Raw genomic sequence first — 21,497 nt, 5'->3', positions numbered from 1 at the left:
TTCAGAATTTACACACTTGTTTGTAATAAACTCTTAAGAGCCTAAACAAAAGTATTGCATTTTGTTGTGCGCACTTAATACAAATCATGCTTACCTACCACCTTTACAGTCTGAGTCCTGGTGAGATGGAAGGTACGTCCATTTTCTGGATATGTAACAACACATGTGTAATCTCCATTATTTGAAACCATGGCTATGATAAAACTCAAGTTCATGCCTTCGGGTATTACATTATTAAAGTTGTGTACTTTATAACAGCCCTAAGAAGAAGTAAAGGAAAAGATGTTTACTATTTAGATACATGCATAGAAAGTATACAAACAAATATATGCATACACATCTAACTTTGCACAGAATGTAGAAATATCTATGCTGGCTATACTTTTTACAAAACTATTTTGGTCATTTATTTGATGATGTTTCTGCAAAGAATGAATGCAGTAATTTTTATTAGCATTTCTGCAAGAGGGAAATTAACATTCTTAACTGAAATATGAATTCAAAAGCACAAGCTTCCTGTCTCAAGATCTAGTATTCAAATTCTGGGAATTCCAAGTTAACAGTAAAGCAAGATTAAAGTTTCAAAAAGTGATTAAGGCAACTTAAGTAAATGTATACCCTGCTACTTAAAAAACGTTTCTTTTTCATTTTTCTATGTTTTTTCACTGATTATGTTAATTCAGAAATACAGTCACTCTGACAAACTAGGCACTGTTTTAGATGTCTGTTTTTGGCATTCTTGATCATTCTGTGAATCACTGTATCAGTTATTTCCAAACTTCTTTGTTTTTCTTCTACTTATCCCATTTTTTTAGTTGAATAGTACAGACTCCAGAATTTAAAAATAAAATATATTTTACGAGTCTTACCAAGAGTTAAGAGTTTATTTGTGCTCCAACTCATATTTTCATATAACTATGTTGTTTTTTTAAAATTTTGAGGTTAAAATATCTCATTCAACATAACTAGAATCCTGTTTTGAATCTCTCAGCCCCACTAATTAGCTATATCATTTTACTTTTTTCTTTTCAAGAAAAAAATCAATACATCATATTTGACAAAAATATGGATTGAACATTTACTTTTAGAAAAACTTGTGTTTGTCTTTTAAAAATCAATACTTCATCTATGACAAAAAGAATTGGGTCCTCTTGATCTTTAATATTCTGGGACTCTACTACCAGGTTGTACTTTCAATTTCCTGTGTTCACATATTTAACTTTAATTCTTGTATCCTCAAGGTTTTCTTACTTCAATTCCTGGAGCATGTGTTTTGAAATATGACAGTTACACTAAATGGCACATTTTATAATTCCTTGTCACAGGAAATAACACCTTTTAGGAACAGTGCTCAACTTTTGATTCATGGAGATGATCATCAAGAGGACAATGACATATACTCAGTTATTTTTCTGAATACAATTTATCCTGTTTTGATAAGCAGTGACTCTAGAAAATTGTCACATCAGCACAATATTTTAATACTCTAAGGTTATTACAAAGTATAAGGCCATAAAGCCCTGTACTCCTATAATAAATTTATGCCAGATTTGGTTTAACTTGAGTTTAGACTATCTATAGAACTCTATTTGATTTTTCTGGCACCTTTCATTTAAACAGTTCAAAGCTATTTGCCTCTTTCATGTGTTAGCTTAGCTGTTCTTAAGTCCTTGTGAAGTAGACAGATCAGACTAAATATGCCCTAGTTTTCAGGTGGAAAAAAATGAGATAGATAAAGAGATATTCTAGGTAACACAGTGCAGAGCTAAAACTCAGTTTTTTACACAGCTGAGTAAAGGTCTTTCACTAGCTTCTTAACCAAGAATGAACACCAGTTTTCATCCATTACTTGAGGCTGAAAAAATTATACTGAGACCTGTGCTTAGGTATACTCCATTATTGCATCCAACCCTTATTCCAAACTTAGCAAATTTGGAATGCTCTTATGCCCATTTTATAGATGAAAATACAAAGGACGATAAAGGTTAAGCGATTGCCGTTATCATAGAGCCAAGCAGTGTCAGAGCTGGAATTTAAACCTAGATCTATGTGTTTTGTAGCCCTTGCTCTTAATCCCAGCTGACACTGTCTCACACTACACTGTGGTCCTGACCTATCTGGGGCCAGCCCCCGTGTTAATAGTGTGATGTGACTCTTATATGAGGCTGATTCTTACAATTAGTGGTACACTGGAAAAGCATACTTTTCAGTATGAGAAGTTAGTTATTAATACTAAACTTGTCAACAGTACTTCTTAATAAAATGTTAAAAAAAACTTTTTTTTTTTACTCACCAAATACCATTTATGTAAAAACTATTTCAAACACATCATTTTAGGAGTCATAGTATGTGCTACAAATATAAAGAAATGTTTCTGACTCAAAGTCTTCTCATTCATTCATTCATTCATTCACCCTTGAGTATTAATCAATAAACCACATGCCAGGCACTTTTTGAGGTTCTGAGAGTACAGCACTGAATAGAACAAAGAATCCACCCTCATGGGCTTATCATTAACAGAAAAATGGAATCTGACACATGTAAATAGCAAGGAAAATGTTATAAAACAGGTGTGTGTTGATCTCTTGCCAGCTCCCCCTTTCTCTTCACCTTATTCCAGACTCTTGAGGATGAACTTGAAATTTGGGCTGGATGTGCCTAAGACTATTGTTGGGCCTATGCATCCGTGCTGTAAGTCAGGTTCTCTGGGATTTTCTCTTCTTTCCATAAGGTAAGATAAAAATGTAGGCCAAGGACAGGTTTTTCTTGGAGCTGATTTGTCTAGAAAATTATTTCAAATTGAGGAATATTCCATAAAAAGTAATGGAAAACTTTGGGGTCTAATCTACTATTCAGAAAAATCTGACCATGAAAAATTAAATTAACTAAAAAAAAAAAAAGAAATAAAAAAAGAAAAATAATTAAAAGCTATTAGACTTATGTTAGAAAAGGAAACGAACAAAATATTTTACATTATAAGTGTTTATGTATGTGGTAAGGGTAGCTTCAGGGCATTGTTGAACTATAAATACCCATTAACCTTAGTCTGTAGTATCTGATGAGCTCTCTCTACTTCTTATAAGCAGCTGCTTCTCTAGGCCCTTCATGGGCCTAAGACACAAAGGGCATTTTTAAACATAATAAACTATTCCTGAAAATAAATCCTGCAAACTTTTTGATGATTTGAAAATCATTTATTTGGAATCCAGGAAAAAAAAAAGATATGAACAAAGATCTCAATACCCAAAGAATAATAAAAACATGTTTCCAAATATAAGAAATGGGTTAACAGTAAGTGGATTCCACTATGAAGCAAACACTTGTCTGACCAGAAGACAAGTCATTCATTTAGTTGAGCCATCAGTTCCTCATTCTGAATTTAAAAGAGAGAAGTTAAATAGGAGAGCAACTTTTCAACCACATAATGGTAGCCATGGCAACCTACCGCAGTATATAGGTAAAGCACAGCATAAGAAATGATTTTGAGATCCTTGAGAGGAAATAAATCATGTGGTGAGGTACGGGGTGTGGGTGAGGGGATGGCATGACTAAATAAGAACAAATATGCCCATTCAGTAAACCTACAACTTTTAAAGAACTATGTTAAGGCACAAGGATGGAAAAGACACAGTTCTTAACCTGTAAGTAAGCAGTCTAGTAGAGGATTGCAACAAATGCTGTAAAAGGCATATTGGGGTGGGGAAGTGGAGGAAGAAGACCAAACAGAAAACATTTAGAAACTCTTCATGGAGAAAGAAGATCTGAACTGGATCTTAAAGGATGTGTAGATTATTAACAGTTATTCAGGAGGAGGGCAGACACGGAGAAGGACGCTCCAGGGACAGGAAAAAGTGTAAACAACTTCCCTTCACTCTTGTAGCATTTTGCCCTCCATGTTAGTACTTAACTAACTTTATTATAATGACCTCTTTTCAATTATCTCTTTCTCCAGAACATTTACTTCTATGGGGTAAAGTGGTCGGGCGGGTGGATGAGTACTGTATCTGCATAGCCAGCTACTTGCCCAATACTGGACACGTGGTAAATGCTCAATACTTCGGTGTTGCATGATTAAAAATATGAACTGAACCAGAGAAGCAAAGACATAGACATGGAGCTGCAAGCTCATGTGGTATGCAAATGATAATAAAAAGGTGAGTATATAGACTTATAAGACATGGGATGGGTGAGTTGTAGGATGGGTGGGGAAAGTGGAAGTAAAGATACAAAGAGTTAAACTGAGATATGAGGTTAAAATAGTTAGAAATATCTATTGACATTTTTGCTTCCAAGATTAAGTTGTTATAAAATACACCACACTTGTTCACAAAGACTCATAAGAGTTTTATACATCAGTCACTTTCAATGAGCAGAACTATGTCATGCATAGACACAGCTGAACTGTATCTATGCGATAGATACTTACGAAATCTCCCCTATGTGCCAGGCACTGTGTTAGAAGCTGGGCATACGGTAAGTAGCCAGTAAAAACAGAAATGGCCCTTATTTCCATGGAATTTTCTAGTCCAGTCTAATTCATTCAATTATTTAATCAATTCCTAAATATAAAGTATATTGGCTCAGTTTTGTGATATGCACTTGATAGTCAAGGGAAAGCAAAGGAGAGAAGTCACTACTTAGTACAGAAGAGAGAAATGCAATCATTATAGTAACAAAGATGCTATGCAATCATTATAGTAACAAAAATGAGATATAAATTAAGTGCTGTCAAAATGTAGAGTGGGTGATTCACTCAGCCTAACTGAACCTCAAGGTTTCAAAGATATCTGAACTGAGTTTCAGTTTAAAAGATGAATCTTAGGTCCTCAGAAGCCCTGAAATTACATGTAGAATGCTATGTGTATATATGCATATATACATAATTAAATATGTATAGTTTGGAAAGAAAATATGGAATTAAATATGTATATTAAATTAAATATGTATAGCTTGGAAAGAAAATATGATACTCACTTCCTTCATACCAAAGGTTAAAAATCAATACATAGGGACTTTAGGAAAAGGGAGGAGATAAAGAACCAAACTAAGCTGTCAGATCAAATTGAAACAAGCACTTTAAAAATAAAGTCTATTAGACAGACCTTGGACTAACTTTCCAACCATATGTGCTATGCCAACAAGAAGGCCAAGCCTGGCACTGTGTCAGAAATGTGCTTTCCTAATGGCAGTTTGTCAGAAAAAGCAAAGATTTTCCTATTTTCTGAGAGAGATTTATAAACAATACCTGAACAATTCTGCTTAATTTCACACTGAAAAGTAAAGGCGGATGTAAAATACCAATTTTAATGATCACACTGAGGACAAGGACAACCAACTTTTTGAAAATTGATATCCAGAATGATATCTACTCTGCTAAATAGCAATTGAGAGCATTTCAGCAGCTGCTATAAACGTAACATCCAAAGCACCCAATAAAGTGGTCCCTCTGATCCTTAGTAAGAAGGGGAAAACTGACTTTGTTTTTATGTGTCTTTAGGAAAAATAATTCCAATACCTAATTATAACAATGAGAAAGAGAAATGATCCAGTAATATGAATGTTAAGATGGCTCGCCATATTTTAAAGCTCAGTTCTTTGAATACATTTCATAATAATAGTAAAAACAACAACAAGATCACGCTTACCTGTGTCCTTACTACTATATATTTGGAAGACCCTGTGAATAAACAGGCAGCCTCCAATTTACATACATGCTGTGTTCCAGAAGTTCTTTTAGAAGCTGGCTATTTGAAATTCAGTAAATCACTTACTAACCACGTTTTGCTTTCCAGGCTGGTTACAAACCCTGGCTTACTCAACAAACATTTACTGAACATCAATTTGACTCACAGGATTGTTGAACTAGAGAACTGTGAATTCTGGGCGCTGAATGAAGAAAACCATGCCATGCAGAAGACAGGATGAGAGAAGAGAAGACACGCAGAGGAAGAAAAGTTCAATCCTGCCCCATTACCTAAGATTCTAAAATACAAACTTTAGATTTTCTGTTCCCTCCAATCTCAGCTTTTCTGCACGCCTTATGATTTTCCAGGGCTCTCTTTTCACAGGTTTTCTTATGTTCCACAGTCCAGCCTACAACCCAATCTGTGTTCAAAGATTGCTCTGCCCTTCAAAGTGCCCTACCCCCCAGAAGTAAAGACTAGACCACCCTCTCTGTGCCATTTCTGGAGAGCATAGGTCTTGGAACCACACAGAACTGGCCTGAAATTCCAGATTCTCCTATAATCAGCTGGATTATTTTGAGCAAATTATATAAGATAATGTAAAAGTCTGGGCTCTTGATACAGATTGCATAATGCTGAATCTTGGACAAATCACTCAACCACTCTACACTGCAGTTTCCTTGACTACAAAAGGGAGAAAACAAGAGAGTCCACCTCACGTTGAGATATCGATAATGAGTGAAATTATTAAAGCATTTAGAAGAATTACTGTGCTCAATAAATGTTAACTATTATTGTTTATGTCTCCAAACATCTGTTTCCTAATCTATACAAGGATGATATCTACCTTGAAGGAATGTGATGAGTATTACATACGATAACATATAAAGTACGTAGCACAATGTATTGCACTAGTAAAATGCAAGAAATGTTAGTTTCCTTTTCCTTCTTTAAATTCATCAGTTTTCCTCCTTCTGCTAACAGGGAAGCAAATTTTTCTGGAACTGATTAACGTGTCTTTTAACTCTCATAGAGTTATTTGTATTACTAAAAGAGACCATTTCTACAATGTCAAAGTAGGGAATTCAGCTGTTACCAACTGAAAGAGGACTACTGTAGGAGGGTCAAATACCTTGGTGGATGCAGGGAGTGACTGTAGAAGGTGGAAAGCAAAAAACAATAGCATCATTGCTACACAGTGATAGGAAAATGCAGCTACCAAGAACCCTTATTTTGTTCCCAACATGGAAGCACTCTTAGGAGTAAAGGTGTCAATTACCAAAATGTAAAGAAATGAAAAGCAGTATAACACACATCCATAGCAACCTTTTCATAATCAGAGAATAGAAAGGCTGGCTGGTTACTGGTTATCCTCTTTAGTCATCTGCACACTGTTGGTTATCTGCCATGGTGATGGTTTTACCACCATGACTTCTTTTTCTTGGTCTTCTTTCCAGGCTTTGTGCTTTCATTCACCCCATAAACATTCTCTCCAGATTTTTATCTTAGCCCTTTTCTCTTCTCACTTTAGTTTGTCTTCTTAAGGGCTTCAACCATCACATAGATGTATCCAATTCTCTGTCTCCAGCTTTGATTTTTTTTTTTTATAAGCTCCAGACCCATACACATGTAGCCACTACCTATTATTGGCCACTGCCACCTAGATGTCACACAGATAAATCTAACTCAATATGACATGATCTAAATTCATTACTTGATCCCCAAACCTCTTCCTCCTCTGCTATTTCATACCTTGGTTAATAGCACTGACATCGGTCCAATCAGGAAAACCAGAAGTCTGGGAATCATTGGAGATACAGAGATGGATATGGCATAACTTTGCCCTCAAGATACAGTCAATCTCATAGAATACCTGCATGTAAATCTGTCCCTCCTCTTAAAACCAACAATAAATTCTCTTTGACACTCTTGTAGAACTTAGAATTCTACTTTTTGATAAGAACAGGAATTCTTATTTATAAATTTGTTTGAATTAAACTGAGATCCTTTGGGACTATGTTGGGGAGGGCACATATCACATTCATTACCGTGTACCCACCAGACCCCAGATATATTGCATTGAACACAGTTGATCTTCAACAAGTATGTATTGAATATATGCATGAATAAATGGTTATAAAACAATAAGGGAAGTGAAAAGTGACATTGAAACAGTTACAAATAAATAGCTAATTGAGGGTATATGAGGGAAAATTTATTTCAGCTGGAGAGTACAGGGAACATTTTACAAAGGTGTAGAATTTGATTTGTTCTAAAGGAGAAAAAGAGGATGTTCCAGGCAGAGGGAATACATGAGGAAAAAGAGGAGAAAATAATAGAATATGTATAAAAGTAAAATTCTTTTTTCAGACCATAAAGTATTCAAAATATAGAAAAAGTGAATAGGATCTCATTAGAAACGAGAGACCTTGTTGCAGATAAATAGATGAACATAATTTTTTAACCGGAAGACATATTACACTTATTGATGTCAAATTGTTAATATAATTCTTTTAATCCTTTTCACTATGGAAAAGTACAATCATAGAATAGTGATCCCTGTACCCATATCTCTAGTCAAAAGTACCAATTCAGGCTATGTCTTATTTCATCTATACCCACTCACTGCATCCCAGTATTATTTCAAAGCAAATCACAGACATTATACAATTTAATTTGTAAATATTTCTGTGTGTACTTCTAAATGACAAGACCCCTCCCGAAAACATAACTACATTACCATTATCATAATTTGAAAAGTAATAATAACTTATTGATATCATCAATATTCTGTCTGTGTTCATATTTCCCTGACTTTCTCATAACATGTTTTATAGTTTGTTTGAATAAAACATGATCCACTTAAGGTCCATGTATTGCAGTTGGTTGTTATATATCTTAAATCAGTCTCCTCTACCTCCCCTTCCTTTCCTATCATCCCCCTTCCTCTTAATCATTTTACTATAGAATGAAGCATATATGAAAAACACTCAAAACATATGTGTGAGTTAATGAATTAGTATAAAGCAAATACTTTTAAAACCACCACTCAGGTCCAGGAATAGAACATTACCAGTCACCCTTGAAAGCCTTCCACATGCCCCATGTCAATCACACCTTCTTTACTATCCCCCAAAGTAGCAACTATCTATACCTTCATAGAGAAGTCACTTCCTTGTTTTCATGTACGATTTTATCACTCATATATGTCCTTAGATACTATATTCTCATCCACTCTAGTGTTTTAACTGTTTTACGTTTCTTTTAATCTATACATTCCCACTCTATGCCTTTCTTTTTTTGCAATTTATCTGTTGACTAACACAAGACATTTGGCCTGTAGTGTGTCTCACAATTTAGATTTTGCTGATTGCAAACTCATGGTGCAGATCAATACATTCCTCTGTTCTCTATATTTCCTGCAAAATGGCAGCAGGATCCAAAGGTTTTATCAGACTCAGATTGAATCCATTTGGCACAATTATAGGTAATATTGTGTTCTTTCATCAGAAGAAAAGTGGCTGTTTCTCTCCTTATGATATTAACAGTCAATGATGCATAATACTTAGATTTAGTAATTCATTGGGGTTTGCAAAGTGATTATATACTTTTATAAAAATACACTTCCCTGCAGTATGTCATTACTCAATATATCAATACATTTCTTATAGAAAAGGCAAAATAAAATCTTGGCTTTTTTTCGCCTTTATTTACCGGTTTTCAAGGTAACGTTTTTATTTCCTATTCTCATCCAAATGTGGCCATATTTTGAAATATCATTATGAACTTATGGATTTAAATTTAATTCATGAGATTCGACCTATTGCAATTAATATCCTTACTAAAGTTTAAATTGTTCCATCTTTGGCCAATGAAAAACTCTTAAAGTTGGCTCCCTAAGTCACTTCATTAATGGCTTAAACAGAGACAGATACTAAAGTTTTCAACTAGGATTATAGAATTGTCTATTTCTTCTTTTAATTTTGTCAACTTTTCCTTCATGTATTTTGAAGCACTGTTATTAAGCATATATACTTTTTTATTATTTTCATGCCTTCCTGATGAGTTGACCCTTTTATTATTCTGAAAAGTCCTTTCTATCTCTGATAATATTAATCATCTTACAGTCTACTTTATATGATATTGGTATATCCATTCTAACCTTTTTATTTTTATTCATCATTTATTTTTGATCAACATTTTTTCTCCATTCCACTTTCTTTTAATCTTAAGGTATTATTTGTTGTGTTTATTTTCTATTTGCTCCTCTTAGTTTAGATTTATTTCTGAAATAATTTTCTTCTAAGTTTTTACTGAGTTGTATAATTTCTGGAATTTTCTAATTTTTATTTGTTATCCTCTCTCATCTTGCATCACTTCTTAATGTCTTTGTGCCAATTTTTGAAACAGTAGGTTGCAATAGGTCGTTCTGGAATGCTTTTATTTTTTTTCTATAGAAATGTTATTCTGCTTCTTATTCTCCTTTTTTTTTTTTTTTTTGTTTTTTTGCGGTACGCGGGTCTCTCACTGTTGGGCCCTCTCCCGTTGCGGAGCACAGGGTCCGGACGCGCAGGCTCAGCGGCCATGGCTCATGGGCCCAGCCACTCCGCGGCATGTGGGATCTTCCCGGACTGGGGCAGGAACCCGTGTCCGCTGCATCGGCAGGCGGACTCTCAATCTCCTTTTTTTCTTATAGCTTCGAATGGGATTTTACCTTGATTCTTTTTGTTGCTCATTATTATGTAAAACTAGTTTTCCTGACCTTTATGATTTGGCAGGATTTTCCAATTTCACAGAGATCCTTCTTCAAAACTACAGTCTTGAGATTTCCTGATTCTGTTCGGCTCCTCCATTCTCAGCAGGTTCTCCTTCCTTCGTCTACATGACCCTGATCCTGTTTATTTTGATTCCACTCCTAGCAGTTTTTCCTCAGTGTGGGTGGTTGTTTTTCAGAGTTCCGAGGCACTAGAACTATTCCAATTCCTTCAAAATATCTTGCTATAGGCTGCTTGGACTCACTCTCTATTAGAGAGCAAAATTTCGGCTGCTCTTCTCAAATTGCTTCACCCACTGGCTTTTTGGGGTTTCTCCTCTTCCTGAGTCTGCCAGATGCCATATTATTTCCATCAGCTTCCTTCTCTATAGACTCTGATTCTATATGGGTTGTACTGGTGATTTATCTCACTTATTTTACTGAAAGTGATTCTTATGGATAACTTGTCACTGAGTTTTGTTTTAAATGTTTTTCAGGAGTTTTTGGCTTTGGCTCAGGTGGATATTTGAAGAGATTAGAAAACTATGTTGCTGCCCCAAGTGTCATCTTCCAACACTTTCATATTTTGATTAAATACTTTCCAAAGCTCTCAGATGTGTAATAGACCACAGATCGACCGTGCCCACAAAGGAAGGCAAACGTGAAAACACATACAAATAATCAAATACAGTACTTATTAACCAAAGAGCTGAAATTCACCAGATGAATTAGCAGCTTCTGACTTCACTCAGCAGTGAGTAGAAGTGGGCAATATTTCTCAAATTGTATTTCACAGGAAGTTAATAGAAATAAGGTAGTTCTGGTAGTCCAGTGAATGTAATTTAAGACATGGTGGGTTGAGGCAAAGCATCTCCACCACTTCCTTTGAAATGGTACAAAGTGAGGAAGCCGTAAAAGATTTGTATAAAGTTATTAAGGAGGAAATGATGATGAGAAAAATCTCAGTTTCTATATTAACTCAACAAATAATCATTGTCATTTTAGAGAGGGTAAATGCCCTCTAGTTTGCTTACCATATACCAAGTGATGGTTGGCTTGACACTAGAAGGAAAAAACCCATCGATGTTTGGACAAGTGATCTTCTGAACACCATATTCTAAATATAATCTATGCACAGGAAGTTTCATGGGAGAATTGAAGCAGCTATCTTTTTGAACCACTTCCAGAGGAAATGCAACTTTGCTGCAATATGTAGTGTTCCTGAAAAGAAAAATATGCAATGAATGGGCAGTCTCATTTGCATTTGTTTTGATGCAGCAAACACATTAAAATGAGCTAAGTGAAGTACTGCTGTGTATTGAGACTTTATGTATATATTAAGTTCATGTAACAATTAAATGTGTTATGGAGGTATTTTCTATAACAACTGACACAACAGAATAAAAACAGACACAATTAGCTACTATTGATAAACTATTTAGATTTTTAGATATGTTCCTAAACATACATATGTATGTGTGTGTATATATTCATGTATATAATGTTTAATTTTACCCTTAAAACATTCTTAATAACACTCAGTACTGGTAAGGCACAGGTAAGAACAGCATATTAACTCATGGTTGATAATGGTATAAACGAGTTCTGGAAAATTAAATATGTTTCCAAAAACATTTTTAAAAGCCTGAGCCTTTTCCCTTGTAAGCTTATTTCTGGAGATTTTTTCACATGATAGACATAGGAAAAGTGAGAATAGAGAGAGCACATGATCAAAACTGCCCATCCTGTGCTATATCAGCAAGGAAGATATTGGAATCAGTAGAAAAACGTACGAAAAGGAAGACTGTAAAAAAAAAAAAATCATGGTACAACCATCCAAAGTTATTGTACACATATATAAAAAAATCAAGCATGAAGGAAAAAACTAACAAACACATAAAACATGTTAAGATGGTTGGGGAGGGACTTCCCTGGCGGTCCAGTGGTTAAGACTTTGTCTTCCAGTGCAGGGGTTGTGGATTTGATCCCTGATCGGGGAGCTAAGATCCCACGTGTCTTGTGGCCAAAAAACCAAAATATAAAACAGAAGACATAGTCAATAAAGACTTTAAAAATGGTCCACATCAAAAAAAAATCTTTAAAAAAAGAAAAAAAAAGATGGCGGGGAACTGTATTTATACCTTTAATGTTTGTGTAAGTCATTTCCTTTGCCTGGGGGCTTTTTCTTTTCCCATCATCCTACCTTTCACACTGAGGTCTATGTCATTCTCTACACACCCCATATCTAAATTAGGACTCTCATCCTCTCAGCACCTTGGACAATTCCTTGATTGAATTTATCATGGTTCACACAAAGTCACGACCATATGTGTTTTCTTTTATTTCTTTCATCTAGTGCAGTGCCTAAACTTTCAGTAGGCCCTGAATAAATATTTGTTGGATACATGGAATATACATAAAACTGTATTACATATATGAAAACAATAAAGGGAGTATAGATAATAAAATAACTGATTTTTTAGGGTGATATGTAAATGGGTCATTCATTGTCCACCCCTTTTTGTGATTTCTATTTAAGACATATTATATACTCAATAACTCATGAATTAAGACTAAATCCAATGGAAAGTGTGGGAGAATTCATTACCCTCCCCAGGATGGGAGGAGAGAGTGTTTAAGGATGACTTATGACAATGGTAATAAGGTGGAAAGGGAGAGTGGCAGGCACAATCTTTACCTAGAGAAAACAAAAGGTCTTCCAAGTAGAAGTATCCTACAGGTGGAAGTTATAGAAGGTAAATTTCAGCTTAATAAGATACATTTCCTGACTATAAAATCAAGTGATGAACAATGAATGGACTGACTTTTCCAGCTCCGTAAGTCAAATCTGGATGTTATCTTAATAGAGGTACTGAAGCAAGAATACAAGCAGTAAAATCCTAGAGGATGAATCTTAACTTTATTTTCTTAATGACATCAGGCCTATGATTTCACATGGTTCAGTTTAAGGTCATTCTCAGTTTAGGAATCACCACAGGACAATGGGAAGCTTCTGGTACCCCCACCAGATAAGTTTAATTAAAATTTTCTTTAGAAGATAGGCAGACAGGTAAACTGAAGAGATGGCAATCTGGAAATTGATAAATAACACTAAAGGTATACTCAGGCCTAGATAGTCATGAGCCCTGTTCCTATAATATAAAAGAGGGCTAGAAAAGTTTGGAGGAGAGTTCTAAAGAAGTAGTGGGTTGCTAAGGAAAATAAAAAAGAGAGATACTGAAGTACTAGAATGCATAGTAGAGACCAAGGTCAACCAGAAAGCTACTGATGATCCTTCCCCAGGTATCTGCCAAGGTGTATGTGTGAAATGTTACTAGATTAACAATTGCCAAAGATGAAAAGGAGCTCAAAGAACATTTAGGCCAGCTTTCTCATTGTGTGGGTATAGATACCAAAGCTGTATTAGGGCATAAACAATGGACACATGCGTATTGCAGGCTCCTTGGAAGCTCACATCCCAGTCTAGAGTTCACTCCAACAAAATTAAATAGAAGGGGTAAAAGCCTCAGAAGGGACTTAAAAGGTTACAAGGGACTCCCAAAGCCACAGTGATCAATATGCTTTTTTCTGTGATAGAGAAGTCCTTTCTCACTAAATCAGAACATTGTTTAAATTTATCAAAACATAGTCATAGTTCTCCATCAGAGAACAGTTATAACATCCATGAGAGACAAGGAGCATTCAGAAGAAGGTCTGGGTTTACATTATTATTCTGTTATGCTCTTCTGTTATTGTTATGTCATCCAGCTCTATCACTATGGGCTGAATTGTGTCCCCCATCTCAAATTCATATGTTGAAGTTGAATACCTTAGAATGCGACTGTATTTGGAGATAGGTCTTGAAAGAGGTAATTAAGGTAAAATGAGGTAATATGGGTGGGCCTTAATCCAATATAACTGATGCTCTTATAGGAAGAGGAGATTAGGACACAGAAGACACAGAGGTGAAATGATGTGAAGATATGGAGAGAAGATGTCTATCTACAAGCCAAGGAGAGAGGAATGAAACCAACCCTGTTGACACCTTAATCTTGGAATTCTAGCCTCCAGAATTATGAGAAAACATATTTCCATTGTTTAAGCCACCCAGTCTGTGGTATTTTGTTATGGAAGACCTAGGAAAGCCAATGTACTATTAAATAGTAGGAAACTATATTTAAAAAAAAAAATCACAACTCAGATGGGAGTTTAAAAACTAAAATAAAGCCTGGAAGCTAAAAAGGGACCTCAGGAAAAAAAGTAGCCAAAGTACTAAGCCTTAAAATGGTTATTTTTCAGAAGGACCCTCAATTTTTTCAAGGTTTTTTTTTTTTCCCCCCAGAGGAAAAACAAAATTAATCTGTTGTAAAAGGAAAATTGGTATATTGTGAAGTAAAATGCAAAATGTACATGAACTTTCAGAGAAAAAGTGGATTTGAAAGAATTTTTGCAGTAATGGTAGGGTGCTTTTGATTATACTCTTAGATTCCCAGAGATCTGGTATTCATTTGCTTTTTAGGGAAATTTTGGTGGAAAAGTTTGAAAAGCACTGTTCTAAGTATATTTAATGCCTCTCAGATATTCTTTCCTTTATATGGCATCCTGAGGCTTTATTTGTGCTAGGTGCTTAAAAAGTTGCCAAGATTAACAGATATGAATGGGCTCTACTGCCTACCCTGTTCATTGTCCAGGGAAACGGATATACCTTCAGGTGAGGCAGACGTGGAGGCAGATTCATGTCAGGGAAAGGGAACAAATGAACAAGCCTCCACCTCTAGACAACCCCGATGTATGTCAGGTTTGAAAAGGAACCACCTATTGAGAATGTTCTCAGAAGCTCAACCATTTTCTCTGCACATCTCTTTCAGCTAACCTCAGCTAAGCCAATGAGGTGAAGTGTAAATCTCTCTACATGCTTCCTTCTTCCCCTTCCCGCCTTCACAGCCCATGCATCGTTTGGAAAACAGTTCAGGAACGAAAGGGAAAAGAGAAAGTCACCATAAGGGTCAGGCTACCTTAACATGCAGGTATAGTTGCCTGTGTCATTGAGGAGTGTGGGCCGGAACCAGAGCACATCTTTCTCCTTACTAATGCGGTTCTCAGGGAGGCGGAAGTTAATCGGCTCCTCAAGGTCCCGGTCCTGCCTTGTCCAATACCAGATCAGAGTAAGGCCTGCTGAATGGGCTGTACTGTAGTTATATTTCAAGAAGTGTTCAAAGAGTGGGCACTTGATACGAGCTGGCTCATCTTCGTACACTTGGATCTGCCTCATGGTATCTAGTCCCCAGTCATCACAGCGTTCTGGAACAGTCAAAAAGAAAGAAAAGGCAGAGGAGTCATCTCATCTCCAGAGAACACACCTTCTCTTTAGGATACCGCAGTATTTTCCGGACCCTCCTCTCAGGTCGTATTCATTAGCCTCTTTCTAATAAATGCATGTAATAGACAGCTGTGGTGTGAGGAGAATTCCCCTCATTCATTTATTATCTTTTGACTATCCATTGGATAACAGTGTGATCTGATAGCTTGATCCTGTTGAACCCTACAAGGTATGGGGGAGAATCTAATCTGGAAAAGAAATCATGTACTCTTTCACTCTTCTGGGGACAAAAGAGGTTCTAAGGAGAAGATTGTAACTGAAATGGCAACCCTCTAAGATTCCCAGTTCTCCCCTGGTCTTCACTGTCCAATAGCAATAGAATGCAAGCCACATAGTTAATTTTAGGTGTCCTAGTTGCCACATTAAAGAAATAAAAAGCAGGTAAAATTAATTTTTATAATGTATTTTGTTAAACTCGATATATCCCAAACATCCCAAATACTGATAAGCTATTTTATACTTATATTCTTTTTTTTTCTTTTTTTTTTTTTTTTTTGCCGTACGCGGGCCTCTCACTGTTGTGGCCTCTCCCTTTGCAGAGCACAGGATCCGGACATGCAGGCTCAGCAGCCATGGCTCACGGGCCCAGCCGCCCCGCGGCATGTGGGATCTTCCCGGACCGGGGCACGAACCCGCGTCCTCTGCATCGGCAGGCGGACTCTCAACCACTGCGCCACCAGGGAAGCCCCTATATTCTTTTTTTGTAATAACTCTTCAAAATTCAGTGTATTTTACACTTACTGCACATATCAATTTGGATTAGTCATGTGTGTCTACTGGTATTAGATTAGACAGCCAAACTGACTACAATACACAAGAAAGCTTCCTAGTAAATAAGAGACCACATGTAGTAGAGCTGAGGCACCCTTGCTGACGGCTGCACCCTCCAGAAGCACAGCTGTCAGACCTCTCTACAGCTGACCAAAGACGTAAGAGCAAGCTCAGCCTATATCACCAGAACCACCCAGAAAACCTATAGACTAATGAGCAATAATACATGTGTAATAAATTAAATGAAGTTTATGATCGTTTGCTAGGCAACATTTTGGGCATAAGCAGACAGCTAACAGAACAACTAAATTAGTGACTAATTTTGATAAAAGCAAAGCATTTTAAGCTTTATGACTTACAAAATGTTTTGTAAGTAAGTAATACATTTCTAAGTAAATAATAGACCTCCGGGAAAGCTAACAAACTGACTTTTCCAAGAATCAACAAATTTCCATTGTTTACAATTTCTGTGCTTCATTCAGAAACATGTTTTAAAATCCAATACACAAGGAAGAACTGGAAAGATCAAAGTGTTGTTCACATTAATACAAATTGATAATAAAATATTTTTATTAAACATCTATCATAACGTTCTTTAAATATATTTTCATTAAAACTGCATAGTTGCAGAATTAGCTCCTTCAGTTAACAGCAAGTTATAACCATAGTTTTTTCAGTTAAACATGTCAGATTGAATACATGCATCCAGTTTCACTCCTTTATGAAACTCCACTAAAACTAAAATAATTTTCAAGACGTAAACCCAAGTAACAGCAATAACAAGAGGAAAGATAATAGCAACATCAAATGGACAAGTGGTGACCAGCTTAGCACATTTAAAACGAAAAATCCTAAATGAAGAGGGGAGAGCTGGAGAACAAACCAATCTGCAATGCAGAATGCAGAGAAAACCCAGGAGGAGAAACTGTCAGTATCAAGATAAGTAATTACTAGTACCATACACTCCATATTTCTGAGTTCTCTTACTAGGCATATTGTAAGATTGTACTTTTATGCCCCTCTGAAATAAGGGGATGTCATGTGACTCACTTTGGCCAAAATGATGTACTGAGCGTCACCTGTGTTGAGTGTTTTAAGGGCCAGAGTATATTTCACCATGCTTCCTTTTCTTCTGCCTTAGCAAATATGAAAGCACAGACGTCGAGACTCCTTTAGCTTGGTTCCCTTGGTATGGATGACACACAGCAAAGCTTTGCTATTTTAAGTCATAGAGAATTGGGATTTGCTTACTACCAATATGAATAATCTATCCTATCCTGGCAAATGCAACCAGATACCTTAAAAATAAGCACATAGGTGGGACAGTAAAATAAGGAGACCTGGATGAACGCTATGTCAAAAAGTGACATCTTTGGTTCCAACCCCACCCTCCTAGCACTCAGGAACCTTTCCCACTGCGCTCCAAGGATAGGAGCAGCCAGATCTTTACTCTCCAGGCAGAAGAATGAATGAATCTTCTCCAGAAAATCTGACTACTTTCAGAAGAAAGATCTAACAATCTTAGTATCAGAGTTTTTTTTTTTTTTAAACAACTTGTACAGCCATATCATCATATCATCCAATAGAAAAGCTCAAGGTTAACAAGTCCCACATTCACATTTAGAATTTTTAATCAGCTTCTTAATCACTTCTTCTTAAAGATGAACAAACAGCCCCAGGAGACATCTGAGAAAAATCTCTACTATAGAAGGTAACATCCAAAGAAACATTGTAAAAGAAAATTTGATAAAAGCAAGATTATTCAAGAAAAATAAGTCTTTTAAAAGAAAAACAAAAAAAAACTATCATTAACATACTCAGAGAGATAAGGAAACTTTTATATTCATGAAGCAAGAACAGAATGATATAGGAATATTCAGAGAAAAAAAGCTTATCAAAATTAAAAACATGATTGAAGAAAGGTAAAATTTAATAAATGGTTTATTTGGAAGTTAAATTTGAGAATTTTCTAAAAAGTAGAGTAGAAAGGAAAATAGAGAAGAAAGTTAGACCAGTCCACGAGTCTCAACATCTCAACAGTAGGATCCCCAAAAGCAAGAAAATAAAAAGAAAACTCTCCATTAAATAATTCAAAGCAAAAACAAATCTCAGAACTGAAGTCATAACCTTCTAAATTAAAAAGATCTGTCAATTGCCCCAACACAGTGGATGAAAACAGACTTACACCACAAAAATATTTTTTAAAACTGTGGAAAAAGAAAAGATCATATAAACTACCAGCGAGTAAGAAAGAGGAAAAGAATAGTCATGTACAAAAGACTAGGAATCAGAATGGCTTTGCAACTCTCAAAAACAAGACTGGAAACTAGAAGATAATGAAGCAATGCATCTAAAGGAAATTTATTTGCAATCTTGAACCTTAAACCCACCAAAATAATCATGTGTGAGTGACATTTTCAGACACATAAAGACTCAGTTATTTTATATCCTATGTGTTATTTTTTCAAGAAGGTTCTGGGAGATCTGTGCCAACAAAACGAGAGAAAAAACAAGACGAAGGAAAACAGGAGATCAAGGAATAGGGGACGCTATTAAAGAGAGAGGGGAAGGGATTCCCAGAATAACAATGCAGGATATCCCAGGAAAGCAGCTATGCAGTAGGGCTTGGTGGTAAATCAATGTAGATAGAAAAAAAAAAATGGAAACCCCCAATAAAGAAAAATTAATTGTAACTGATGGATTATCTGATTAGATTTGCACTGTGGAAAATGATGCTGAAGGGTAATTGAAAAGTATGAAAATGGTTACCAAAGGATACTAATTAGAGTAAGCATATGAAAGCAAGGCAATTCATAACTTCGAAAAATAAGAAAGGTAACATAATCATAGTTCGTTAATATTTGAAGATATATTAATTGAATGATTATTGATTCAACCAAATATTGCAATAATATTATACAGAGAGGTATGAGTAAGGAAAGCAAAGGGGATAGCACTTTAGAGAGTCCTTATTTACTATAATTTTAAAAAGTGAAGAGATAACACATAGGGTTGACCAAATGAAAAATAACAATATACACAAATTGGTTAGCAAACTGTAGATAGGAAATGCCAGAAAAAATAAATAAAATCCTCAAAAGTCATTGTCTCTGAAGAAGAGAACTAGTAGGAGCAGAGGAAAATTATGACAGAAAGAATATAATTATTTTGGTATCCCCGTTAATATACTGGCCTTAAAATACCTCCATGCATGACTTGCTTTGAAAATAATTAAAATATTAATTAGAGAAAAACAAAGGAAGGAAGGAAGGAAGTATCCACTGTGCAATACAATTGGCAAAGTCCCTCTCAGTGTCAAACCATCCTAATCACACCTACTTTCTGTGAGAAAGAAGTATTGATTTCGTTTTTTAATTCCAAAATTTGTATTAATATGCATTGGTAGGACATTCATTCACTTTTAAATTATAAGATATAGTTGAAAGAGACAGAGAGAGACAGTTGGCAGCTGACGGAGTCTGGAACTGCACTGTATTAAGTTTGTTGTCTGGATGAAGTAAGATGCTACTGCCTTCTGTATTTCATAAAAATATTCTTTATGCTGTTCCTAAAGGCCTCTCCGTCAAGAACTTTAAACTATTTGCTCAAATTTGAATGATTTTAGAGGCAAGGCTATAAAATGAAAAGTATCATTCTCCTTGCAACCCCACTCAACAACATATCTCAATTCAGATCACCCCAACTTGGGTCAGTAGAACACAGTTCTGATATCATGGCTCGCTTCTAACAGGAACACTGGTAAACTGGAGAGAAGGAGGAAGCCATTCTGGGGGTTAATGTTACCTTGATTAAAGGAGACTTTCGGATACCAATGATATAAATTGTTACTTTGGCCCTGGGAAGTCTTTATGGCCCTGAACAATAATTAACACCAAGACAGATGATAAGTGACAGTTGTATTTTTCTTTTATAAAGTAGGAGAATGCTAATTGTGAAAAGGGAGATGGAAAAAGAGAGCTAGTGTAACATAACAACCACAAGCATGTACTCAAGCAGACCCATTTAGGAAGAAGTATGAAATGGAATTTTGGTGATCACTGGGGTAGACTGTGGCAGAGACTGGCCAAATGTTCATTAGTCCTGTTTTCTTTTCCTCGGCCCATATGAAACCTACATATCCTTAGCAGTTGGGTTGGGGCCATGTGATTTGGTTCTGGCCCATGACTATGGCCAGAGATGCTGTACAACTTGAAACTCCCAGCATGATCTCTGGTGCTTTCTCTTTCCCTTCCACGGAGTCCTTGAAGACCAGAAATGTTTGAAATGTGCAGCATCACAAGATGGAAGGAGCCCGGATTCCTGCCATCAATCAAAGCAGAGCTTCTCAGGAAAGCCATCTCACTTTCAAAGAGCTGTGACTGTGTTAAGTCAAGTCTCTATCGTTTAAGCCATTGAGATTTGGTGGATATAATCTGTTATAGCGACTAGTATCGACTAATAAAGGAAGCCAGAATTTTCCTTTCATAGCATAACAATAAATCAAGAGCAGACAAGAGTTATTTTTAACATAGCATATGTTAAAGGCCCTTACACACTAAAATTTAAATACAGGTCAATCAATATTTTTGGCTAACTCCATAGACTTAATATTTTTTCAACCAAATTAAATGCAATACAGGGTCAAGGGAAAATACATCATTATACCCGCTACGTATCTCCCTTACAAAATGTTTCATGGGCCAAATGCATGTATCTATAAAGTGAATCAGACTCCTCTATAATAGGGACCAAAACCACACATATTAGTATTCATGAACATTAACAAAAACGATATGATTTTTATTGAGTTTTTTCTTTGCCCATTTGAAATTAGTTCTGTGGGTTTTTTAACTTTCTCTAGCCAGCCACCTGAGGGCATTTTGTCAGAGCTTTTTAAATTATTCAATGA

The 21,497-nt window shown here is 35.8% G+C and overlaps 1 protein-coding gene across 1 annotated transcript in view; it reads right to left on the bottom strand.

The window, feature by feature from the left end:
* The window catches only part of IL1RAP (interleukin 1 receptor accessory protein), a gene marked incomplete at its 3' end in the record, with an annotated part of 124,327 nt that overhangs the window by 31,287 nt on the left and 71,543 nt on the right, over positions 1 to 21,497 (bottom strand). The window contains exons 3-5 of the mRNA XM_082655107.1: positions 15,453 to 15,738; positions 11,472 to 11,658; positions 95 to 260 (exon numbers count right to left, since the gene is read on the bottom strand). Coding sequence (XP_082511233.1) covers positions 95 to 260; positions 11,472 to 11,658; positions 15,453 to 15,738 — 639 coding nt within the window. The remainder of the gene's footprint in view (positions 1 to 94; positions 261 to 11,471; positions 11,659 to 15,452; positions 15,739 to 21,497) is intronic.

This window comes from Grampus griseus, assembly GCF_964374135.1.
Source record: "Grampus griseus genome assembly, chromosome: 5".
In the NCBI taxonomy this organism is placed as follows: Eukaryota; Metazoa; Chordata; class Mammalia; order Artiodactyla; family Delphinidae; genus Grampus; species Grampus griseus.
This window is presented reverse-complemented; position numbering and strand designations above follow the sequence as displayed.